At 44.9% G+C, this 18,832-nt stretch overlaps 1 protein-coding gene across 4 annotated transcripts in view; it reads right to left on the reverse strand.

The window, feature by feature from the left end:
* LOC139277396 (DDB1- and CUL4-associated factor 1) overlaps nt 1-18,832 on the reverse strand; it is a 126,850-nt gene that overhangs the window by 50,676 nt on the left and 57,342 nt on the right. For 2 of the 4 annotated variants that reach the window (XM_070895808.1, XM_070895807.1), the window contains exons 8-13: nt 18,044-18,145; nt 12,332-12,490; nt 11,265-11,444; nt 9,746-9,955; nt 4,709-4,774; nt 3,874-4,043 (exon numbers count right to left, since the gene is read on the reverse strand). In XM_070895808.1, the coding sequence (XP_070751909.1) occupies nt 3,874-4,043; nt 4,709-4,774; nt 9,746-9,955; nt 11,265-11,444; nt 12,332-12,490; nt 18,044-18,145 (887 nt within the window). The remainder of the gene's footprint in view (nt 1-3,873; nt 4,044-4,708; nt 4,775-9,745; nt 9,956-11,264; nt 11,445-12,331; nt 12,491-18,043; nt 18,146-18,832) is intronic. The other 2 variants (XM_070895810.1, XM_070895809.1) reach the window with 1 other exon arrangement.

Raw genomic sequence — 18,832 nt, forward strand, 5'->3', positions numbered from 1 at the left:
TCATTTCTCCCTCGTGTGTTAGAAACATAGAAATTAGGTGCAGGAGCAGGCCATTCGGCCCTTCGAGCGTGCACCACCATGCAATAAGATCATAGCTGATCATTCCCTCAGTACCCCTTTCCTGCTTTCTCTCCATACCTCTTGATCCCTTTGGCCATAAGGGCCATATCTAACTCCCTCTTGAATATATCTAACGAACTGGCCTCAACAACTTTCTGCGGTAAAGAATTCCACAGGTTAACAACTCTGACTGAAGAAGTTTCTCCTCATCTTGGTCCTAAATGGCTTACCCCTTATTCTTAGACTGTGACCCCTGGTTCTGGAACTCCCCAGCAACGGGAACATGCTTCCTGCCTCAAACCTGCCCAATCCTGCCAGAACTTTATATGTTTCGATGAGATCCCCTCTCATTCGTCTAAACTCCAGTGGATACAAGCCCAGTCGATCCAGTCTCTCCTCATATATCAGTCCTGCCATCCCGGGAATCAGTCTGGTGAATCTTTGCTGCACTCCCTCAATAGCAAGAATGTCCTTCCTCAGATTAGGAGACCAAAACTGAATACAATATTCTATGTTTCTATGTGTTCCTCTTAAATACATCCATACTATTACCTCAACTACTCCACATGGTAGCGAGTTCCACAATTCACCACTGTGAGCAAAGATGTTTCTCCTGAATTCCTTAATGGATTTATTAGTGACTACTTTATATTTATGGGCCCTAGTTTTGGACTCTCGAGTGGACACATCTTCTCTGCGTCTACCCTATCAAACCCCTTCATGATTTTAAAGACCTCTACCAATTAACCCCTCCGCCTTCTCTTTTCTAGACTAAAGAGCCCCAACCCAAGCAGTCTTTCTGGTTTTAATAATGTTGGTTGAGGGATAAATGTCCGTCAGTAAATCTGCTGGTCTTCGAATAGTACTCTTTTGTATTGCTGCTGAATAATAGGGTCAGCTCCCAGATTAAATACCAAAAAGTGGTACATTTTCAGTCGCACTGCCTTTTTAAAACAAAATCTAATCTGCATACATTTAACAAAAGTTTCAGTGAGTCGTTGATTGTTCTGGTGGGAGACAAGGACAACCATGACACAGATGTGCCAAGACTCTTTCCTTAGGGACCATCTTTGTTGATACACGAGATAACATCTTGCAAGCTCTCAGGGAGGTATCAATAATTTGGGACCACCGTTGGAATGCATCATCTGCTCCCTACCCCTGAGAATTCGTGGGCAGGAGGAAGAGAAAGAAGAGGAAAACTATTCTGGGGGGAGGTGTAATTTTAGTGTCAGTATTATTGCCCCCAATGAGTTTCACAGCAATCAATTCAAACACTGCCTTCAGCAATCGCTCCCTGAACTCTGCATTGCTCCTCCTTCATCTTTCCCCACCTTCAAACGTCTCCTCTAAACCTCTGTCTTTAGTCACCTCCCCAATGCTTCTCCCAGTTCCTGCTCAGAATCTAAGCCTCTTGCTCTCTCCTTGGGATGTTTCACCAAGTTAAAGGAAGTGCAGATTTTATTGTTTCAGGACCTCCTCTATGAAAGTGCCCTGTGAAAGCAGGTATGCTTGGTCGGTCTGATAAGAACTGTTCAGTCTCACTTAATCCAGTTGGTTACACATTGATCAACAACAGGCATATTAAAGTGCCAATCATGGAGTTTGAAATAAATGTTGACATGTAGATAGCGGTGTGATTAAATACTTCACATTGAAAGCACTAACCATTTCCTTCCTCTTAATACAAGTATTATTACAGACAGACCAGAGGTGCTGGCACGATGAAATGGCCAGCACAACACACAGTTTTAGCCGTCTGGTGTTACTGGTTGGAATATTGATAAATATAGGAAGCTCCTGTCAGTGGAATTCTCACTCGTTGAGTGACGTTATCCCCAAAAGACCAGACCTAAGCCAAGAATATCTCAGCAACAACTCCCCCCTTCAAGATCACAAACTTCACCACAACTAACCTACTCCTCCAACATAAATAACATCTGCTGTAGTGAGCTCTCTCTTGGGTCTCATCCAAGGAGGTCGTTAATTAATTTTTCGTAGCCAATCTTTCCAATTCTTTGTCAGATCACAAACGCCAGAGGTCACCTTGCACACATCAAGGATCACTCTGCGCCAATGCTCTTAGCCAAAAGGCCAAGAGCCACTGCACCGTTCCTGAAAGTACTGCAATACCAGGTTCGTGCCATGGAGGTGGATGGGTCAGCACCCCCACACACCTCCGTGGAGGTGGATGGGTCAAACCACCCCACCCAACTGCTACAAATCCAACAACAGGTGGTCAATTCCTGTGAAGGTTCCAAGACATTCAAGAAATTTTCGCCTCTGAGGAGGGAGCAGAATCTGTCGGCCTGTTTCCCTGCAGTCCCCTAGCTCGGGTCTCTCCAGATCTGCTTTCGAGGTACACACAGCTTTATATTTATCCTAGCTGTACTGAACCCATTACTAACAGACACTTGGTTTTATGCCAAAAGGGACTATCCCTTACTTCTTCCCCATACAACTTTCTTTCTCCATTTCACCCCCCGCCCCCCCAGTTATCAACTCCTCACGGGCAACTAATTTTTCCACTGGTACCTCATCAATTCACGCTCTATATGAGAGTCCAAATAGTGTGTAGAAGCATGTTAGCTGATTACATGGCGAGGGCGGGGAGCTGGGGAAGGCAGTAGGTGGCAGTGGTCAGTGCATCACAGCCGATTCCAATTCCAACTCATCCCGACATTCACATGTAGCTGGACTATGAACAAGAGCAAGAACCATGGCTCTTTTTCTCTTAGCTAATCTAGGGGACCGACGAGGCCAATTGTAGCACTAACTCACACCTGATCTGGCTGAGATCAGCTAACTTCGATGGAACCGGTTTTCACCAATTTGAGCACAATTTGACAATTGTGTCAACAATTTTCCACCTCTGCTCCCCTCTCCTCCTTTAAGGCCCACCTTAACACCCAGCTCTTTGATCATCCATCCTAATAACTCTTTCTTTAGCTCAGCATCCATTTTTTGATTTTGCCTCTGAAGCACCTCACGAGATTTTCCTGCATTAAATGCACTATATAAATACAAGTTGTTGTTCCAATTTTGAAAACTTCAATAAGAAACATTTCAATCAAAGAAAACAAAGTGTACTCTATTTTTATTGTTTCCTCAAACAAACACGCACTAAAACCAGCTACTCATTATTCAAAACTATGGAACTCCTTTCCTCCTTCAATCCGGCCTTTCCTCCAGCAATCTACAGGCCTTTAACATCCAAATAGTAATCAAACTCATTAGTATTTGATTTATCATCTCTCCAAACCCAACCTTACACCGAGACTTTCAGCCAGGTTCATCAAATAATGAAAATACCAGAAATGCTAAGTTTCAGGTCCCTAACCTCAAACATTAGCCCTGTGGTCCCAAACACCATGGCCGCCCAACATGGTAGGGCTCATATTTTAAGCAGATGTATGCTTTTAAGTCTAAATACTGGGATGGAAGTATTTTTCCATATAAATAATTGAGGGGGAAAAAACCATACTTGGGTAAGAAACATTTATACAAAAGAGCCAAGAAAGACGACTGCGATGGTTTGGGTACATTTCAAGAATGAAAACAGCTTGAATACCTTTCGTGGCCATGCACACAGTGGAGCAAAAAGCCAAGACCAAGGAAGCGCTGGACAGACAATGTCAGAGTGACTTGTCACAAAAAAGGATACAGATGACTAGCTCAAAACCCACAATGAAGTAAATTTATTCGGCCCCATCGCCGCTGCTGAGCTGATGGATGAGAATAACAAACACCTTTAAGGCCACATTTTGCAGTGATCCCCCAACTAGAAATCTGGAGCCATGGGTCAAAGCCTACCTGCCGTAGTAAGTCCTCCAATCACAAGCGATGGATATGAGCTGCAACAGAAGTTGTACGCAAGAGAGCTTGTGAAAAACCTCAGCTGGCTCCCAAAACAGTCTTGCTGGGCCATATTCAATCAGAAACTCCATCATCTCCATAACTTGGTCGTGGGTGTAGGAACAGGCCTAGAAGAGAGATTCAAAACAAACAAATTAGCTCCGGCAGCAGCCACCTCAAAATCTGTGGCCCCAAACCATCAGGGCAGAAGCAGAACCACATTCCATATGCAGCATCTACCCAAGTATTCCTGAGCAGATGACTCCTGAACTGATCAAAAACAGGTTAATGAAGAAAGATTCCCTGGGGATAAAAGTTCTTAGACTTGAGGTACCAATTCACGTTTTCTAATTATACACGTAGTACAACGTTGAAAACAAGAACATACAAAGCGGTGATTTGCTGTGATGTTTACTCTGGATGCAAAATGGAAGTGATGCACTGGTCGCTGAAAGATGACCAGCCTTCTGTCAGGGAGGATACAAAGTTATAATGGGATACCGTCCATGGATGATGTCACAAACCTCCGTGAATCAAAACTTTTGAAACTAACATACTCCCTCCATCTGGACAAGTTAATACATTGTTCAGAAAGATGCCTATCCAATGGAACACACAAATGCCCAAGCTTCCACCCATGTTGCAGCCATTTTGGCTCTTCATGCTCAGAAGAAGCAGAAAGTGTTTTCAAAGCGAGCTGTAGCAAAAGCAAGCTTGCCCCACCCACCACCCTTTAAACAAAGAGACACATGTAACTTTACACAGACATGGCAAAGCATTTAAGATTCCGTACCTGATTTTTGGATACAGGACACATTGACAGTTCCCAGCATGCCCACTTTCGAAAGGAACCCAGTGTCTGATGAGAGAGAAGTCACTTATGAAGGCTGGTTTTAAATCTGCGTCCATCGTGAAGTTACAGGTGCAACTTGAGTGCATGCAGATACTTGAGGCACCAGCATGCATGGTTCCCAGCACGCCCGCACACATGCAACACATACATTTACATGCTCCCTGACTTGCATACAGCATAAGCTTAAGCAGCTCCCAGCAGGTTGGTTATTGTTGAAAAGGAACCCAGCATCAGATGCAAGGAGACAACCTGAGGGTTGGGTCAAAGTCTTAGAAAGCAGAAAGTTTCATTTGTTCACGGAGGAGTAGACAACACCATGTCATGAATAGCCCCAGTTCTAGAATTCAAAGGTGGGGGGGGGGGGGGAGAAAAGAGAGACTGAAGCAAGGATTTCAAACTATGCCGCAGGATAACCGGAGGTATTGACCCATTTATTTTAAACGTAGTTAACACTTCCACCGATTTTAGATGAACATACTATACATTAGAATCCCAGAGCGCAATTCTGAGGCCACTGCGTCTACTGACGATATGTAATGTAGTGAAGGACTGCAACATGCAAGGGTTTAAAAACGAACATGGATAAAGAGTGTGCCGTTTTCAACATTGTCCACAATAAACTAATCTCCAAGATCACTACAGACTCCTTAAAGGCTCTGGAAAAGTGGGTGATGGTGTTTTCTCCCTTACGGAGCACAAGAAAACCATATGTGGTCAAAGGTCCTGAGAAAAGAGACATATTGCACAGGAGAGGTCAGTTCGCTAGCAGAACACACACACTTTCTAAATGGGACTATTTAGATGCAGGACATGAACCTGATTTACTGCAGATCTTTCAAACCTGTAACGCAGACTGTACGCTCACTCCAACGGGCTGCAACTTTAGGGGCCATGCCTGCGATAACTTTTAAACCTTCTTGCTGGTTTCTGAAGCCTTCCACATTGGCCATAACTTCCTTACCAAGAACACTCTCCATACAGGCTCACAAGGAACCCTGATTTTCCAAGCCAAACATTTCTGCAAGGCAGAACCCTCCAGGGGGCTACCCTGCCCCCTAAAAGCCAGATGCCCACATAGGTTATCTGTGTTAGCCCCATCATCATAGGCAGTGCCTCGGAAGCGAGAAAGACTTGCGTTCACTCTAAAAATGAGTCCTTAGGTGGCTGAACAGTCCAATACGAGAACCACAGTCCCTGTCTCAGGTGGGACAGATAGTAGTTGATGGAAAGAGTGGGCGGGACAGGTTTGCGGCAAACCTGTTAGCCTAGAGGGTGAACAGCAGCAGTAGGTGTAATAGCTGCACTAATCTAGACTCGAGTCAAAAAGCTACTCTCATTTGCAAAGTGCTTTAAAAATAATCTTTCACCCCAGTGGATTTTTTTCCTGGAACAATGGATGTTGTTTCTCCCCCACACTGGAGGTGTCCACTTCTTGGTCCGAGAGAATCTGCAACAGGTTGTGAAGGGTTCTTCTCAATGGTGTGGGGAACACCGCAACGTCCGCCTGCCTGGAGTTCTGAGGAACGGTTCCCTCAAAACAATTAACCAATCTCTTTTTACAGATGCTGTGCATTTCCCATTGCTGTTCCAGATTTCCAGCGACATTTCCCATTTAAGAGAAAAGGAAGATGAAGGGCTCGGTCACGAAGTTTATTGTCCAAATAATTGACTGTTCTCATCTCACGACCGTATCCTTCTCCTTTCTGTCAGTATATTCCTCTCATGTTGGGACTGGTTCATTTCTTGAAAATTTGGGTTGAGCTGAATTTAAAGAAAAAAAAAATCGGTCAGAGCATCGTGGGCCAAAAACACATTCCAGACTTGTTTTTAATCCTGTGATTTCTTGGCTCCTGGTGGATACGAGTTAAAGGGAATGCACTATACTCTGATCGGCATTTTTGTCCTAGTCATCGTCATCATCATCATAGGCAACCCCTTGGAATCGAGGAAGACTTGCTTCCACTCCTGAAGTGAGTTCTTAGGTGGCTGAACAGACCAATACGAGAGCCACAGACTCTGTCACAGGTGGGACAGATAGTCGTTGAGTGAAGAGGTGGGTGGGACTGGTCTGCCGCACGCTCTTTCCGCTGCCTGCGCTTGTTTTCTGCATGTTCTCGGCGACGAGACTCGAGGTGCTCAGTGCCCTCTCGGATGCATTTCCTCCACTTAGGGCGGTCTTGGGCCAGGGACTCCCAGGTGTCAGTGGGGATGTTGCACTTTATCAGGGAGGCTTTGAGGGTGTCCTTGTAACGTTTCCGCTGCCCACCTTTGGCTCGTTTGCCGTGAAGGAGCTTACTTTGAGAGTCTCGTGTCTCGCATACGATCTATGTGGCCTGCCCAGTGGAGCTGATCGAGTGTGGTCAGTGATTCAATGCTGGGGATGCTGGCCTGGACGAGGACGCTGATGTTGGTGTTGGTGTGCTTGTCCTCCCAGGGGATTTGTAGGATCTTGCAGAGACATCGTTGGTGATATTTCTCCAGCAATTGGTGTCTGCTGTACATGGTCCATGTCGCTGAGCCATACAGGAGGGCGGGTATTACTACAGCCCTGTAGACCATGAGCTTGGTGACAGTTTTGAGGGACTGGTCTTCAAATAGTCTTTTCCTCAGGCGGTTGAAAGCTGCACTGGCGCACTGGAGACGGTGTTGAATCTCGTTGTCAATGCCTGCTCTTGTTGATAGGAGGCTCCCGAGATATGGGAAGTGGTCCACGGTGTCCAGGGTCACGACGCAAATAAGCCACCCTCCACGTGATTTTTCTTGCTCCATGCAATTCATCCTTTCCCAGAACCTGTGGAACTCCTCACGTCTGTCCCTCCTGTATTGACAAGGCCCAACAGACCCATGTTTTACCTCCTCTGATCACTCCTTCCTGATTTAGCTTCTCCCTTACTTTTTTCAACTTGAAGGTATTCTGTATATAGGGCTGCTGTTTCAAACTGAGTTTATAGAAACATAGAAAATAGGTGCAGGAGTAGGCCTTTCGGCCCTTCAAGCCTGCACCGCCATTCAATAAGATCATGGCTGATCACTCCCTCAGTACCCCTTTCCTGCTTTCTCTCCATACCCCTTGATCCCCTGAGCCGTAAGGGCCATATCTAACTCCCTCTTGAATATATCCGATGAACTGGCATCAACAACTCTCTGCGGCAGGAAATTCCACAGGTTAACAACTCTCAGTGAAGAAGTTTCTTCTCATCTCAGTCCTAAATGGCCTACCTTTTATCCTAAGACTATGTCCCCTGGTTCTGGACTTCCCCAACATCAGGAACATTCTTCCCGCAACTAACCTGTCCAGTCCCGTCAGAATCTTGTACGTTTCTACGAGATCCCCTCTCATCCTGCTAAACTCCAGTGAATAAAGGCCTAGTTAATCCAGTCTCTCCTCATATGACAGTCCAGCCATCCCTGGAATCAGTCTGGTGAATCTTCGCTGCACTCCCTCAATAGCAAGAACGTCCTTCCTCAGATTAGGAGACCAAAACTGAACACAATATTCCAGGTGAGGCCTCACTAAGGCCCTGTACAACTGCAGTAAGACCTCCCTGCTCCTATACTCTAATCCCCTAGTTATGAAGGCCAACATACCATTTGCCTTCTTCACCGGCTGCTGTACCTGCATGCCAACTTTCAATGACTAATGAACCATGACACCCAGGTCTTGTTGCACCTCCCATTTTCTTAATCTGCCGCCATTCAGATAATATTCTGCCTGTGTGTTTTTGCCCCCAAAATGGATAACCTCACATTTATCCACATTATATTGCATTTGCCATGCATTTGCCCACTCACCTAACCTGTCAAAGTCACCCTGCAGCCTCTTGGCGTCCTCCTCACAGCTCACACCGCCACCCAGTTTAGTGTCATCTGCAAACTTGGAGATATTACACTAATTCCTTCATCTAAATCGTTAATGTATATTGTAAAGAGCTGGGGTCCCAGCACTGAGCCCTGCAACACTCCACTAGTCACTGCCTGCCATCCCAACTCTCTGCCTGTCAACCAGTTCTCTATCCACGTCAGTACATTACCCCCAATACCATGCACTTTGATTTTGCACACCAATCTCTTGTGCAAAGCCTTTTGAAAGTCCAAATACACCACATCCACTGGTTCTCCCTTGTCCACTCTGCTAGTTACATCCTCAAAAAATTCCAGAAGATTCGTCAAGCATGATTTCCCATTCATAAATCCATGCTGACTTGGACCGATCCTGTTACTGCTTTCCAAATGCGCTGCTATTTATCCTTAATGATTGATTCCAACATTTCCCCCATTACTGATGTCAGCCTAACCAGTCTATAAATTACCCGTTTTCTCTCTCCTTCCTTTTTTAAAAAGTGGTGTTACATTAGCTACCCTCCAGTCCATAGGAACTGATCCAGAGTCGATAGTTCATCAGCTATTTGGTTATCTTGGGTGTTATGACAGGTTCAACATCCATGCTCACTATTAGAAACACAAGGTGATTTTACGCTAAGAAGAGGCTCCTGCCCCATGAAAACAGAAAAGCTATCTATGAAGGGATAGCATTTCACAGATGCCTTAATGCTACTGTTGCTTTGCACGAGTGGACCTGGGTTAATTCTAGTTCCATCCTGGTTCCAAACCAATAATCTTCAGTCTTCTGGAATCTAACTTAGTAAATGAGCACGGGCATCTGTACTGGCATCTGCAAATCAGCCTGTGCCAGAAAGGGAGAGGATTTCCTGTTTTCCAAGTGAACAAGGATCATCATTTCAAATTGAATCAGGAATCCTAACTAGAATGCTTTTGATTAAAGGGAACTATTGATTTTGAATGCCTCCTATTGGTATAATCCAGATCATCACAAAAGAAGGCAACATATTTAATTCATAAAGCTTTCAGACAAAACCACCATAGCCGGGCCTCAGTTTGGTTTGGTGCCAAAATCCTCCACCTGTATTGAGAGGATTGACAGCGCTCCATACACCGGTTTCATTTCTCTGCACACACCTTACATGGTGGGTGTGGGTGAATAAGAGCACCTCCTTCTGTCCGCTGCAAGGATCTTTTCACGTGCTCCAGTTTAATCCCCAAATGTGACTCGAAGTACCTGCGTAGTGCCATACACGTGTGCTTGGCAGTTTGGCGGCTGGCAAAGATCTCGTCGTCACTGAGCAGAGCGCCCTGATCTTCCAGGTTTAAGATTTCCAGTGTGCTGATCTACAGGAATCACACAAATCAAAATTAAACCCAGGTTACACGGACAATCTGCACAAGGTTAAATTGGGGCATTCGAGCGTAGATAGAACATAGCAACAGGAGGCGGCCATTCAGTTCCTCGAATCAGTTCTGTCAGTCAATTTGATCATGGCTGATCTGTACCTCAATCCCATTTACCCGCCTCAACTCTATGTCCCTTAATATCCTTACCCAACAAAATGTTTTTGTTCTCAGTCTTGAGGCTACACTTGACGCAGAATCTACTGCCTCTTGGGGGGGAAGAGTGTTCCAGATTTCCAATACTCTGTGTGAAGAAGTGCTTCTTGATTTCACTCCTGAACTGCCTAGCTCTAATTTTAAGATTATGTCCTTTCGTTCTCAATTCCCTCACCAGCGGAAATATTCTTAATATTCACCCTATTAATAACTCACCCTATTGAATCCTTTTAATATTTTAACCAACTCGATCAGATTACCATCAGATAAATAGTTAACTAGTTGGCACAAAGAACAATCTGGATATGGTTACAGGTCTAAGGGAATACTGTTTATTCGAAGTACCCTTTTTATAAATTCGCCTTGCATTTAATTTGTGCTGAAAACATAGAAAATAGTAGGCGGCCATTCGGCCCTTCGAGTCTTGATCATGGCTCTATCTCCACACCGTATTCCTGCTTTTTCCCCATACCCCTTGATGCCCTGTGTGTCTAGAAATCTATCTATCTCCCTCTTAAATATATTCAGTGGCTTGGCCTCCACAGCCTTCTGTGGTAGAGAATTCCACAGGTTCACCACCCTCAGTGAAAATATTTCTCCTCATCTCAATCCTAAATTTCCTACCCTGTATCCTGAGACTGTGACCTCTTGTTCTAGACTTCCCAGCCAGGGGAAACATCCTCCCCGCATCCAGTCTATCCAACCCAGTCAGAATTTTATACGTTTCAATGAGATCCCCTCTCATTCTTCTAAACTCGAGTGAATACAGGCCTGGTCAACCCAATGTCTCGTCATACGACAGTCCTGCCATCAATTTTCCTGCTTGCTTGGGAGATCCTTGTGTCGGATATATCTCCCTTCCTGCCAGCCCCACTGTTACACTGCACTGCAATACGGGACAGCAGTTTACTGCCTTGGTTCACTCGCCACTCCCCCTGCTCACGTGGATATTTGCGCGAAAATTTCCTTGCCGCCCTTCTCCCTCAGCTCCGCGGAGATGCGCGACAGAAACAAATGCCGCTGCACCATTGCAGAGCGTTATGGCACGAACGTAAACCGCGGCAAGAAAACAAACAAACTGCGCCAACCGTACCAGGTTAACCAGCCGGCGGAGACCATCCTGTTTGTCAAACAGCTCCAGGATGGAGCGGAAGGCGAACGAGATGGAGAAGAACATAGTGGCGTGACAGCGGCCTGACTCGTGGGAGCACTCCAGCAGCCATAGTGTGTAGCTGACCACATCGGACAGCACATAGTGCGGCAGCAAGCACACCTGGAGAGAGAAGAATGAGAATCAATGTGACGGGCAATAAGTGCCTGCACTAAATTATAAAGGAGAAAGTAAGTAGTTATATTTATATTGTGCCTTTCACAACCACAGGACGACCCGGTGCTTCATAGCCGATGAAGTACTTTTGGAGTGCAGTCACTGCTGTAATGTAGGAAACGCAGCAGCCAATTTGCACACAGCAAGGTCCCACAAACAGCAATATCATTATGATCAGATAATCTGTTTTTAGCTGCTTGAGGGATAAATATTTGCCAGCACAACAGGAATAACTCCTCTGTTCTTCTTCGAATAGTGCAATGGGATATATCACATCCGCGTGAGATAGAAGACGGGGCCACAATTTAATGTCTTATCCGAATGATGGCACCTCCGACAGTGCAGCACTGAAGATTTTGTGATCAGGTTCCCGGGGTGGGATTTGAATCCACAACCTTCTGACTCAGAGGCGAGCGCGCTACCAACTGAGCCACAACTATACAGCATCTTCAACACACTAAAATCTCCCAAGGCAGTTCACAGGAGCGTTATCAGACCAAACTTCACACCAAGCCACATAAGGAGATATTAGGATAGGTGCCCAAAAGCTTGGCCAAAGAGGTAGGTTTTAAGGATTGTCTTAAAGGTGGAGAGAGGAGGTGAAAATGCAGAGAGGTTTAGGGAAGGAGTTGCAGAGCTTAGGGCCTAGACGCTGAAGACACAGTCACCAATGGAGAGGCAGTTTCATACAGCAAAAGACCATCAGAGATAACCACCTTAAAGATGTAATCTACACCATAATTACAGCATTGTGAATAAAGCTTATCCTTCACCAACACAGAAGGCAGACCCAAATGATTCAGAATGTTTCCCGGCATGGTGCTACAACTCACCCGTTCCATTGCATCCTGGTTGTAAGCCAAATAGTACAAACACAGGGAAACCCCAGTGGCAGCCATGGAGGGCCTGGGGATCTCCAGCAGCTTCTGAACTCCTTCGTGAGCCACAAACTCCGCAGCAAACTTCTTGTGTAACAACAGAGAGGCCAGGTACTGCGGAGGAGGAAAGACAGATGTCAAACAAACACAGATTGGAAACAGCAGGGTTGATGCCCAGCTTATTTCACATGCATCATGGCAGTGGCTGAGTGGCAAAGGCCCCTATGAAGCTGATGTCGCAGCCTGTGTTACAAAGACTGCCAATAATACATCCGCCAGTATCTCTGCTTCCCAGATTGCATGCTGCTTGGAGCAAAGGTTATAATAATCTGCAATTATTATAACAAATGAGTACAACAGTCGTCCTCTGGAACACCTCTCCCCCTCAAATGTTTTCCTCTGCAGAAGGCACTGGTTCATGCTACCATCAGGTGCCTCACTCAAGTAGCCATGCAATAGTTTAGACTGAGCATCAACCGGGGAACAGTGCAGCCAAGGCCAACGCTGTCCTGGGGGTACTTGTGCATGAAACACAAAAAGGTTAGTATACAGGTACAAGTGATCAGGAAGGCCAATGGAATCTTGGCCTTTATTGCCAAAGGGGATGGAGTATAAAAGTAGGGAAGCCTTGCTACAGCTATACAGGGTATTGGTGAGGCCACACCTGGAATACTGCGTGCAGTTTTGGTTTCCATATTTACAAAAGGATACACTTGCTTTGGAGGCAGTTCAGAGAAGGTTCACTAGGTTGATTCCAGAGATAAGGGGGTTGACTTATGAGGAAAGGTTGAGTCGGTTGGAATCCAGAAGAATGAGAGGGGATCTTATTGAAACATATAAGATTATGAGGGGGCTGGACAAGGTGGATGCAGAGAGGATGTTTCCACTGATGGGGGAAGCTAGAACTAGGGGGCATAATCTTAAAACTGAGATAAGGAGGAATTTCTTCTCTCAGAGGCTTGTAAATCTGTGGAATTCACTGCCTCAGAGAACTGTGGAAGCTGGGACATTGAATAAATTTAAGACAGAAATAGACAGTTTCTTAACCGATAAGGGAATAAGGGGTTATGGAGAGCGGGCAAGGAAGTGGACCCGAGTCCATGATCAGATCAGCCATGATCGTATTAATTGGCGGAGCAGGCTCGAGGGGCCGTATGGCCTACTCCTGTTCCTATTTCTTATGTTGTTATTATGTCCTCACCCAATGTCTGCCCGTGCACACATTCCAGCAGGGGTCACAAGAGAGCAAGAAAGAACGAGAAGCCTGGCTGATTTCCTCCTCCCAGGGGCACTAAGGCTAACTGTAGTTACCCTACCAGCAACCTGGCTATGATCTGCCCCCTCAGTATAGAATGGAACCCAGGTCCTTCCTGGTGCATAGGAAGGTGCAAGTTGAGAGAAAAGATGAACAATTCAAATCTATGGTCAACCAAGCAAACTTGTGGAGCTAGGACACACCAGCCCATTCCTCAATTTTCTCCCCATCCCTCCAGACGATGTTAACTCAAGCTGAGACCCAGTTCCATAGTGCTGCCTTCTCTTTATTAACTCACTCAAGTGGCCATCCTTCTTGTGCAATAAGAAAGAGGAGCAGGAGTAGGCCATTTGGCCCCTCGAGCCTGCTCCGCCATTCAATATGATGGCTGACCTGATCTTGGCCTCAACTCCACTTCCCTGTCCGCTCCCCATAACCCTTCACTCCCTTATCATTCAAAAATCGGTCTGTCTCCAACTTAAATATATTCAATGACCCAGCCTCCACAGCTCTCTGGGGTAGAGAATTTCAAAGATTCACGACCCTCTGAGAAGAAATTCCTCCTCCTCTCAGTTTTAAATGTGCGACCCATTATTCTGAAACTATGGCCCCTAGTTCTAGATTCCCTCACGAGTGGAAACATCCTCTTTGCATCTACCCTGTCTGTACCCTCAGAATTTTATACTTTTCAATATGATCACCTCTCATTCTTCTAAACTCCAATGAGTATAGGCCCAACCTACTCAACCTTTCTTCATAAGACAACCCCTTAATCTCAGGAATCAACCTGGTGAACATTCTCTGAACAGCCTCCAATGCAAGTATATCCCTCCTTAAATACGGAGACCAAAACTGTACGCAGTACTCCAGGTGTGGTCTCACCAATGCCCTGTACAGTTATAGCAGGACTTCCCTGCTTTTATACTCTAACCCCCTTGCAATAAAGGCCAACATTCCATTTACCTTCCTAATTACTTGCTGTATCTGCACAGTAACTTTGAGATTCATGTACAAGGATCCCCAGATCCCTCTCTACTGCAGCATTTTGTAGTCTCTTTGCATTTAAATAGTAATTTACTTTTTTATTTTCCCTACCAAAGTGGATAACCTCACATTTTCCAACCTGAAAATGACCCATTTATCCCGACTTACTGTTTTCTGTTAGTTAGCCAATCCTCTATCCATGCCAATATATTATCCCCAACCCCGTGAATTTTTATCTTGTGCTTTTATGTAGCACCTTATCGAATGCCTTCTGGAAATCCCAATACACTACATCTACTGGTTTCCCCATTATCCACCCTGCTCGTTACATCCTCAAAGAACTCCAGCAAATTTGTCAAACATGATTTCCCTTCATAAAACCATGCTGACTCTGCTTGATTGTATTATAATTTTCTAAATGCCCTACTACTACTTCTTTAATAATGGACTCTAGCATTTTCCCAATGACAGATGTTAGGCTAACTGGTCTATAGTTTCCTGCTTTCTGTCTCCCTCCTTTCTTGAATAAGGGCGTTACTTGCTTTCTGTCTCCCTCCTTTCTTGAATAAGGGCGTTACATTTGCGGTTTTCCAATCCGCTGGGACCTCTCCAGAATCCAGGGAATTGTGGTAGATGACAACCAATGCATCCACTATCTCTGCAGCCACTTCTTTCAAGACCCAAGGATGCAGGCCATCAGGTCCAGGGGACTTGTCCACCTTTAGTCCCATTATTTTCACAGCAGGCAGCGGAAGGGGCATGCGGCAAACCAGTCCCACCCACCCTTTCCTTCAACGATTGTCTGTTCGACCTTTGACAGAGACTGTAATTCTTGTACAGTCACCCAAGAACATTTAAAAAAAAAAAGAGTGGAAGGAAGTCTTCCTCGATTTCGAGGGACTGCCCATAATGAGTCGCATTAGTTTGCCTAGTACTTTTTCCTCTAGTGATAGTGATCGTTTTAAGTTCCTCCCTCCCTATATAGCTCCTTGATTATCTATTATTGGGATGCTTTTAGTGTCTACTACCATGAAGACCGATACAAAATATTTGTTCAAAATCTGCCATTTCCCTGTTACCCATTATTAATTCCCCAGTCTCATCCTCTAAGGGACCAATGTTTACTTTAGCTACTCTCTTCATTTTTATATAACTGTAGAAGCTCTTACTCTGTTTTTATATTTCTTGCTTGTTTACTCTCAAAAAGAGAAGATAGATTAAGTCATCCTTTGCTGGTTTCTAAAAATTTCCCAATCCTCTGGCCTACCACTAATCTTCACAACATTGTATGCCTTTGTTTTAAATCTGGTATCATCCTTAAATTTCTTGGTTAGTCACGGATGGTACATCCTTCTCTTAGAGTCTTTCTTTCTCACTGGAATATATCTCTAAGAGTTATAACATCTCCTTAAATTTCTGCCACTGCTGTTCTGCTGTCTTGCCCTTTAATCTATTTTCCCAGTCCAATTTAGCCAACTCTGTCTTCATACCTTTGTAATTGCCTTTATTTAAGTTCAGGACACTAGTTAGAGACCCAAGTTTCTCACCTTCAAACTGAATTTGAAATTCTACCATGCTTTGATCACTCTTCCCTCGAGGATTCTTTACTATGAGATCATTAATTAATCCTATCTCATTTTACATTACCAGATCTAAAATAGCCTGCTTCCTGGTTGATTCCACAACGTATTGTTCTAAGAAACCATCCTGAATACACTCTATGAACTCATTCTCAAGGCTACCGTTGGCAATTTGATTTGTCCAATCTATATGAAGATTAAAATCATCCATGATTATTGCTGTACCTTTCTTACAAGCCTCCATTATTTCTTGATTTATACTCTGTCCTACAGTGTAGCTACTGTTAGGGAGCCTCTCGACTACTCCCACCAGTGACTTCTTTCCCTTATTATTTGTTATCTCCATCCAAACTGATTCTACATCTTGATCTTCTGAGCCAATATCATTTCTCACTACTGCACTGATCTCATCCTTTATTAACAGAGTTACCCCATCTCCTTTTCCTTTCTGCCTAGCCTTCCAAAATGTCAAATACCCCTGAATATTCAGTTCCCAGCCTTGATCACCTTGCAACCATGTCAGATACACAAATCACTAAAAGTAGTGACATAGTTTTTTTTAATGGCCTTATTAACCTAAGCATTGGGTTTCATTTCTAGAGGGATAGAATTGAAAAGCAGGGAAGTTATGTTAAACCTGTATAGAACCTTGGTTAGACCCCACTTGGAGTATTGTCAACAGTTCTGGTCTCCGTATTATAAAAAGGATAGAGGCACTGAAGGAGGTTCAAAAACGATTTACAAGGATGATACCAGAACTGAGAGGTTATAACTATCAAGAAAGATTGAACAGGTTGGAGCTCTTTTCTAGAGAAAAGAGATGGCCTGATAGAAGTCTTTAAGATTATGAAAGAGCTTGATAAGATGGAAGTAGAGAAGATGTTTCCGCTTACAGGGGAGATTAATAAATCCAATAGGGAGTTCAAGAGAAACTTCTTTACCCAGAGAGCGGTTAAGCAAATAGCATAAATGCATTCGAGGGGAAGCTAGATAAGTACATGAGGGATTAAAGATAGAAGGTTATGCTGAGAGGAAGAGGGGTGGGAGAAGGCTGGTGCAGAGCTTAAAGACCGGCATAGACATGTTGGAATTAATGGCCTGTTTCTGTGCTGTACATTCTATGTAATTCTGTGTAATCCTAGACAGTGAGTGCTTATAGGCTATTTTACCATAGGGGTACCTTACCCGAGCCGAAATCTGTCCTCACTGATGCCCATACAGGTGCACTTTCCAGAAGGGGGCCACTGCACAGTAGGAGCAAAAACCATGCCTGATTGTTCTTCTCCCAGCTTATGAGTGCTGCAGCGAAAAGTGGCACCCCAACAACTGATCACAGGCAAGGCATTGAACCTGGGATCCTCCTAGTCCCTACGGATCAGTCTGCACTGGGTAGTTCACTTCCTAATTAAGTCATTGGAAAGCTGCACTAGGCTTGTAGAGGGACTGAGAGAGAGTGGATAGGACGGACCCATTTCCCTGAGCACTGGGGTCAAAAACCAGGGGGCATAGATTTAAAGTAATTGGTAGGGGATTTGAGGGGAAATTTCTTCACCCAGAGGGTGGTGGGGATCTGGAACTCACTTCATGAAAGGGTGGTAGAGGCAGAAACCTTCACATTTAAAAAGTATTTGGACATGCACTTGAAGTGCCGTAACCTACAGGGCTACGGACCAAGAGCTGGAAAGTGGGATTCGGCTGGATAGCTCTTTGTCGGCTGACGCGGATTCGATGGGCCGAAATGGCCTCCTTCCATGCTGTAAATGTCTATGATTCTATGATTCAACACCAGCAGATAGACAGAAGTGAATGGAATGTCCGGTCAGCCACGCTCGGTCAATGGTCTCATACCTTAAGTGCTTCAAAGGTGAGCTGGACGTCGTTAGTTTGCTTCAGGTCGATGTAGTACATCAGCAGCTCTCGAGCACCAAGCTGCATGAACACAGCCAACAACTTGGACAAATCAGAAACAAGGAGTTACAGGAAGGCAAGTCTGTAAAGGTCAATACGTGTCAGCAATTGGATTTCACACCAGCAGAGGCTCAAAATGTTGAAAAATTCCCCACATAACTCAAGTACGACTGGCACAGAAACTCTCAACCAATAAATTTAGAAGGCAGAGTCTAGGCGCCCTCTAACTTTCACCTCCATTATTGTGCCCCAGAGGACGGGTCAAATAATGACGTCCGGCTCCCTGATGTGCCAGTGATCTCTATAGTCAGAACCTCAGTACTGCACCAGACGGCAACTCTTGCTGGGCTCCCTCCCAGGCACTGGCCATCCTCTGGTACCTCGCTCGAGTGCCTATTTTTTTCCTGTGATCCTGGGCAGCAGGCTATTCACACCAGTGAAGGCATCAAGGTCGAGCCCAGGCCCCATGCTCAACCGACAGCCATACTCGCACACAGCACGACAATTACGCGATAGCGATCAGAGGTGGGATCCCTGGCTGATTTTCCCCTTCCTAGCCCAAAGGTGCGGAGACCAACTGTGGTCTTTGCTCAAACCCCAGACATGGATTATGATAAGAATGGATAACTTGAAAAAAAGAGTTTGAACAATTAAATTATTAGAAATACTACCTGCAGCATCCCTATTTGTGGTAATGTCGAGAACAGCGATTCCTGCAACCTGAACACA

Source organism: Pristiophorus japonicus, chromosome 12 (assembly GCF_044704955.1).
Source record: "Pristiophorus japonicus isolate sPriJap1 chromosome 12, sPriJap1.hap1, whole genome shotgun sequence".
NCBI lineage: Eukaryota > Metazoa > Chordata > Chondrichthyes > Pristiophoridae > Pristiophorus > Pristiophorus japonicus.